Source organism: Cannabis sativa, chromosome 5 (assembly GCF_029168945.1).
Source record: "Cannabis sativa cultivar Pink pepper isolate KNU-18-1 chromosome 5, ASM2916894v1, whole genome shotgun sequence".
In the NCBI taxonomy this organism is placed as follows: Eukaryota; Viridiplantae; Streptophyta; class Magnoliopsida; order Rosales; family Cannabaceae; genus Cannabis; species Cannabis sativa.
Window position 1 is genome coordinate 58,790,245 of NC_083605.1, and position 7,902 is coordinate 58,798,146.

The window sequence follows — 7,902 nt, forward strand, 5'->3', positions numbered from 1 at the left end:
GATATTACACCGAGGAAGATGCTAGGCACTAGTGGTACCTTTTAGCATTTCTCGTATTTGTTAGATATCAAGAGAGCATTGCTATTAGGCACTAGTGGTGTCCAACACACCAAGAGATGGCGCTTTATAAATGGTTAGCAATAGCTCATAGTTATTAAATTAAATTATTCGTGAGCTGATATTTAATTATACTAATAACAATATGACACTTCTAGATGATGCTAGCCATTACTGGTGCTTTTTAGCATTTCTCGATATTAGGATCTTTGACATCGATTCTACTGCTTATGGTCAAATGACCATTTTCCCAAGGCACTCAAAATGAATACAATTCTACTAGATGTACAATAAAACAGTAATACTCAAGGCTAAACAGGAAATAAAAAACTAAAGATTACAATTCAAATCCCTATAAATTATCCAATAAATCACTCTGAAGTTATATGTTTTGGTATATTATGCTGCAGAGCGCGTCAATGCTTATGTAACAGACTGAAAAAATAAATTAAAGTTTCAGTCTGTTCAGATAAAACTATCTACAATTAATCTGAAACCAGCACATGTACATACATAGTTCATTGAAGTTTCTTCTCTGTACAAAACCCTGAAAGGAAAAACTGAAATGTGTAAATAATGGAGATAGAGACTAAATCAAATCACAGCGAATATATTTATATATATATGCCACAATATCCATGCAATTATGAATATGAATATTTACTGTAACTACTCAGGGGTGCTCTTGCATTACAGTAAGCTATTTTAATCATTAATATAACTTAATTAGAGCATTAGTTAAATTGGTTGCAGCACACAATTTAATTAGTAATTGGAGTTTGATCAATATTTCCAAATAGACTTAAAGCCTTCAATAATGCATAGAAAAAATGAATGAATGAATTTTTAAGCATTATTGGTAAGATTTGTAAACTAAGGTTCGACACAGAAACCTATAGAAAGCAAAGAAAACAAAGGGAGACATACATTGTCTGAAAGTAACAAGTTTTTTCACAAGGCTGTCTTCTAGAAATAACCCTACCTAGGACAAAGCTGAACTATTAAAATGTTGAATATTTGATAGTTTAATTAGTACTTCATCGTCAATTCAACTATTTTGACACACATGGGACCAAAATGAAGAAAGTTGAGCTGAAGGTTACTTTCTCTTTTGACTACTAAAGAAGAAAGATATGCAAGTAACATTTATAATACAAAAGTCTAAGTTATATACGGAAACAAATATGATCTTACCAAATGAGTTAGATTATATCAAGCTGATGGAAGAATATCCAAAGCAACTTCCTTCAGTGAAGGCATAGTTTCTTGTTGATGAATGCAAATGTATTTGTTCCCTACTCTTCGAAGGACTTTCCAAGGACCGGGATAGCTCCTAAACGTTTTGAAAGAGTTGCAAGTAATAAATGTACTTAGTATGCAATCGAATATATAAATATTAACTATCAAAATAATCAATCTTCTAGGCAGCAAACCTGAAAAGGGTTCCCCCTTTGGATCCCTTAAAGTTGTGGATATAATATACAGTCTCCATCAGTGGAAACAGGGTCTTTGAAAGTGCAGCCAGTTTCGGATAGAAAAATGGTGGATAATCTTATGGTATTCAAGAAAAACAATACAGACTTGATTATGAAGATCATTGGTAATACAGGTTAAACAGTAATCAAAACAATCAATTTTATTCCTTCACACTCAAGGAAATCAATCATCAAACATATGGGGAAGGTGCCAGACCATTTCATATCAGTCATTAATTATTGGAGTCCCAAAAATAATATGCGAAATGCAATGACCTTAGTACCTCAATCATATACTTAAAAGTTCTATCCCTTACAATTTGTAATATTAATATCTATAATTTCTCTGCAAGAGCAAAATTAGCACAAGTACAAAATAATAAATACTAGTTATGCATACTTAACAAACTCGAAGATATCTATTAACAAAACAGGTACAAGTGTGTATGCTGTGCTAATGGCAGTTTATTTGCTTAATTATTAAAATAGATATACTTAGCATGATCTAGATGAGCAAATGAACAAATGAGTTCATGGATAAGAGTCAGCTAATGAGAAGAGGATACAGCCAGATCTTATGCGGTCAAGTTCTCCGTTAAATATAATCAATTTTCGGTTGGTGTTCTTGACAGCTTCTATGTAAAGCTCTTCAACAACGAGCATTTCTGAAGAACTGGATAATATAAGATACTGAAGTTACTTGTTCAATACTAAGTTATTCACTATTAGACAGGACTGTGTGAGTTACCGTTGACATTAAAATATGGATAAGCGACAAGGAATAGTTCATCTTCTGGCTTCACACGGTCCTTCATTTTTACTTTTTCAACAAAACCAAAATCTTCAAAAAATGATGGTTTTGTCAAATAATCCAATTTGAAGGAGGCTCCTCCAAAGACTGAATTTCTTGCAAAAGTTACTTCATTGGCCTCAGGAAAAAACTGAAAGTTCCATTCCGAGCTAGTTTTATAAAATAGTTCTAAGGAAGGCAATAAATTATTATATAGGACATCACATGCTGATATTATAACAAAATAGGAGAGCACACTGAAGATTATTCAACTATCATATACAGATCAAAGAGATATTTAAACACACAAGTATTTTATTTACACTTTCTCCACTACTCTTCCTTCTAGCATTTTAAACATTTGAAACTTTATCAGTGTTTTCCTTGTACTAAATAGCCATTTCAATCTATTTCTTAAGACATGCTTCCTAATCTATCCACCAACAATTTATTATAGTCTGTCTGAGACTGCCCGAATATTAGCTTCGTAGCCATAACATAATAGAGAAAGATTAGATAAATTTGTTGTCATATATCAAGAAGCTCACTATTCTAGTTCGCACAGCTTTCACTGTATCAACAAAACGATCACAGAAGTCACGAATTAACACCATACTCTCCGTCATCTCTATTCCACCTTCACCATCCCCTGATACAAGAGTAATAAAGAAATTTGAGATTGTCTCTAATGCAAATCATACCATAAGTATTAGGCATCCCTATTCCTGTGGACAACCTGGTACAGATTCAAGCCCGGCAGTTGGGAATTCAATCTCCTGTAATGTTATATGTACTCCGAAGTCAAAAACTATGCAATATACCGTAACTACTCAATTTTATACCAGCAGGGCTCCATAACTCACCATCAATTGTCTGTTGTCTTTCAAAGCCAATGCAGTTGCTTTTTTGGCCTAACAATTAAGAAACAGAAGTAAATAAAAGGGCTTAGAGAATTCAATAAATAAAAGGCAATGAGAATTCAACAGAGAATTTATTTTCACATGAAAGTGTCTCATAGTAGTTGTGGCATAAAGTGCTGATAGAATTCAGTTTGAAACAGGCGATGCCTAAATTCCACACCAATTTCCGGGAACAAGAAAAAACTCTGTGGAAGATGAATGTTTTATCACCTTGTTAGGGTTTGAGGACAATGTAGAAAGTTAATGGATTCCTGGTGGTGGACTTTCAAATTGTAATTTCTTCTATTAATACAAGTTTAATTTCTTAATCATAACAAATAATTGAAATAAGCTGAACAGAATAAAACAAATTAATCAAAAAATAGTGATATTAAGATAGAATAAATTAAAGAGAGTTACTACTGTACTTACTTGTTGGAGAAGCTCAGAGTAGTCTTGAGGAAATGGAACATCCAACTCCACTGAAGCATTGTCAATGTCACCACCCTTTACCCAATTGCTTACAACTTTCACATTTTCCTTAGACCCCATAAAACTTGCCCCTGTTCCTCCACCCAAACTTCCATAATTACACTTCACTCTCAAATGTCTGCACTTATTCCCAACCTGCACTTCCATAAACTAAATATTAAAAATAAGTACAGAACATTTAATCAAAAATAAATAAATAAGAAATGTAGGAGATTACCGATTTTTGTGTCTGTGAAGTTGCAAGAGATAGAGAAGGAATGGCGGTAAGCCGTGTTGACGATGAAAGAATTGATTCAGATATTGGCATTTCTCTCGTGTGGAACTCAGCTCACCTCTCACGCCTCCACTGCCTTTAGGAGAGGAGAGAGAGTGTGTTAAAACCCGCAAGCACTAACTGTATTACACGTGGCCAAGATAGCTTCAAATAAAATAAAAACCGAACTAAAAAAAACAACCAAGCTAATGTATTAAAAGAAGGGTTATTTGCGGCAAAACCTCTTAAAGTGGATAGGTTTTTCCAACTAATTCCCTAATCTAAAATTTTGGTGGTAAAACTACATAAACCACTAGTCCGTTAGTAATTAGCCTTTTCCATCCATTTTTGGCTGTTAAGTGCCAGGTTGGAATGTCCACGTGTACACAGTGTACACGTGGCACAATTTAATTGGTCCACCTAAAAAATTAATATAAAAAAATAAAAAAAAATAATTATTTAAAATTAAAAAAAAAATTATAAATAAAAAATTAAATAATTTTTTTTTCTTTCTTTTTTTTCCTTTCTTTCTTTTTCTTTTTCTTTCTTTCTTTTTCTGGTTTTTTCTTTTTCTTTCGTCTGAAACAAACCCTCTCTCTTTACATCACTCTCTCTCGATCTCCTCTCTCTCTCGATCTCCTCTCTGTTTTTTTCTGTTTTTCTCTTTTTATTTCGTTTGAAACAAACACAAACCCTCTCTCTCTCTACATCACTCTCTCTCGATTTCCTCTCTCTCGATCTCCTCTCTCTTTCTCGTTTTCAATCTAGGGTTTTCAAAACCCCCTTGGGCGGCCACCACAGTTCTCCACCCTCACAAGCCTCGCCTGACACCAAGGAGGAGATCGACAGATCTCCGATCTCACGAGCCCCATCGCAGAACCCCACACCTCACGAGCCTCGTGTTCAGTAAGCCCTCTCTCTCGCCCTTGCGATTTTCTTTCTCCGTTAGTTGCGATTTTATTTCTCTTTAATCTGAGGTCTCTTTGATGTGTTTAGATGTGGATGTGGGGTTTTGTTTGGATCTGAAAAAGAGGTTTCGGTGATGGTTTTGGGGATCGAGTGCTGAGAGAGAGGGGGATCGAGAAAGACTGTTCGCAAGAAAGAAAAGAAAAAAAGAAAGAAAAAGAAAAAGAAAGAAAGAAAAAAAAAATTTAATTTTTTATTTATAATTTTTTTTTTAATTTTAAAATAATTTTTTTTTTTTTATTTTTTTTAAATAAATTTTTACGTGGACTAATAAAATTGTGCCACGTGTACACTGTGTACACGTGGACATTCCAACCTGGCACTTAACAGCCAAAAATGGATGGAAAGGGCTAACTGCTAACAGACTAGTGGTTTAGGTAGTTTTACCACCAAAATTTTAGATTAGGGGGTTAGTTGCAAAAACCTGTCCACTTTAGGAGGTTTTGCCGCAAATAACCCTTAAAAGAATTGAAATGATAGTAAATGACGCCAAATTATAGGAGTATGTTAGTTTATGTCTTTATTTCAAAAAAATGTAGCAAATGACCCTAAATCATAAGATTATGTTAGTAAATGTCCTCATTTCAAAATTATTTTTTTATTATTATTTTTTTAGAATTAGAAGCAAATTATTCAAACATTACGGTATATCTATATTAGTTTTGTTAAAATCTTTTTTTTTTTCAAGTTATGTCAATTTTTTTAATTTTTTATGAGTTGTTTTGGATTGTTGGTATATAGATTTTGTTGTACGGTATATTTCTATTTTGTTGTATGGTATATTATTATTCTTAGATGATATTTATTTTTTATTATGATATGTATAATAGTGGTATATAATTTTATTAGCATAATAAAATATTTTAATGTATGTATATAATTTTATTGTCATGCTACATATATTTAATTATTATTTTTATATTTTTTGATTGTATGATTATTTATTTTAAATAATATTTAATTAGTTTTTATTTTATTATATACAATGGTCATGGTATATATATTTTAATTGTGGTATATAATTTGGTTAGTATAGTATGTTAGACTTTTATTTGGGCTTACATTAAATTTTATTGGTTTTATTAAAACTTGGGTTGATTGGATAGTTCTTTGCTGGGTTAGCCCATGTTGTTGGTGATCAATTGTTAATGGGCTTAGCATCTGTGAGTAAAGTCTAGGTGAAGCAGAAGTGTGGGCTTTTCTAGTTGACTGAAGCCTTTGATGAGCAGGCCCAGCCCAACTAGGGTTTTGTAGCTAAGTCCCCTCCCTAACTCTATAAATACATATTGTCTCATCACAATTGTATACCTTTTGATAATCAGAGAAAATAAATCGCTTCGATTTAGAGATCTAGGGAGGAAGACTTAGTTGATAGTATTGCACTATCAAATTGGAGTAATCGTCATGGATCAATCAGAGATAATTGCTATGGATCAATCAGGTACACATACTCAATTATCATATACTACTATTGTGTTCTATGTTATATACAAATAGATCTTGGGTTAATTGTTAATTTATATAACATGTGGTATCAGATTGCCTATTGTATATGATTTAGAACCTATAATTAGTATAATTAATTTGTATATATTAATTATCCATAATTTCATATTAATTTCGTTATTCTTTTATGTGTAATTTTTTGTTTATAAATCTTAAAACTTTAGGGATTTTATTGATTTTTAAATTCTCTTTCAATTGATATATTATGTGTTTGAATTCATAGTCTATATTAAGAGAATTTTAATTTTAAAGTTTTAGGGTTTATATGATTATAATGTGAAATTATAATTGTGTATTTTGATTTTATGGTTTTTAATCTAAAATTGATTATAGATATCTCATTATTAATTGTTTATGAATGTTCTTAAATGATTAATTTTGTATTGTAATTAAGATTGATATTCCAAATTATTTTTTTTTTATGCTCTTTATTTTTTGGATCGCTTTTCTTTAGATCTATTGTTTTTTAGTCTTTAATACCCGAAATTAGTAGCATAGATCAATTAGAAATTCAATCCCGAGCAAAACCCATCCAAATTCCGGTGTTTTCGTCGAGTTTTTGGCCGGAAAACACGACCAGACCCGATCGGAGAGAACCGGTCGCGTGACCCGACTGCTGGACCCGCTGGAGGTTGAAGACAACTCCCAGCCGCGAAGCCCACTCGCGCAGGCGGCGCGTGGGGGCGCGTGGGGCCGGCTGGGAGGTCCGTTTTCGACGTTTTTTTTTTTCAGCGTTATTAGAATTTAATTTTTGATTTTTCTATGATTTTTAATTAATTTTTTGACTCCGTTTAATAATTATTATTATTTTAATGATAATTATGCAGTTAAAAAATTATTAAAAATAATTTTTGATGATTTTTCAAAATCCGTAAATCATAGAAAATTTTTTGAGTTTCTTCTCGTTCCATAAAACATAGTCACTCTCTTATTTAATTTGTTTTGACTATGTAGTCTCCACCAATTTTCTTATATTCACATCTTTTGATTAATTGTTGTTCTAAAGTTATAAAACTTGATTATTTGATATAAAAATAATGTGTTATGGTGGACACTTTATTTTTTTATTATCAATATAATAAAAGCAATTATATATCTCTTTTGGAAATTTGGTTGAAAATTATTAATTTTCAATGATTGTTTTATCACCAAATTTCACATGTTGAAGAAAATATTATATTTTTTGGTTGACTATATGTGTAATTACTTGCCCAAAGGTAGTATTTACATATATTAGTTCACATTCCATGAAGTGAGTTAATATTAAATATATATATTTTAATTATTTGCCCAAAGGTAATAATTTAAATATATAAATTTATTATTATTTTTTTGCTTGAATTAATACATATTTTTTAAGAAATTTATTTGCCCAAAGGTAATAAAATTCTTAAATGATATGTATTTTTTCTTTGTTGTTAACTTCATGAAGGTAGATCATGTGTGTGTTATATTCTCACCCCA

The 7,902-nt window shown here is 31.5% G+C and overlaps 1 protein-coding gene across 2 annotated transcripts; it reads right to left on the reverse strand.

The window, feature by feature from the left end:
• Nucleotides 1–369: 369 nt before the first annotated feature.
• LOC115713329 (protein LPA3) lies at nucleotides 370–4,377 on the reverse strand. Of its 2 annotated transcripts, none has more exons than XM_030641810.2 (10): nucleotides 3,931–4,377; nucleotides 3,654–3,863; nucleotides 3,186–3,233; nucleotides 3,059–3,098; nucleotides 2,871–2,971; nucleotides 2,281–2,473; nucleotides 2,099–2,197; nucleotides 1,491–1,608; nucleotides 1,252–1,390; nucleotides 370–604 (listed from the first exon to the last, which is right to left on the reverse strand). In XM_030641810.2, exons 1-9 carry the CDS (start codon nucleotides 4,018–4,020, stop codon nucleotides 1,270–1,272), a joined length of 1,020 nt encoding a protein of 339 aa, XP_030497670.1. In that variant the 5' UTR covers nucleotides 4,021–4,377; the 3' UTR covers nucleotides 370–604; nucleotides 1,252–1,269. The 2 variants fall into 2 exon arrangements, with proteins under 2 accessions (XP_030497670.1, XP_030497674.1); XM_030641814.2 differs by having other exon boundaries at nucleotides 3,654–3,848; nucleotides 3,931–4,369.
• Nucleotides 4,378–7,902: the final 3,525 nt, after the last annotated feature.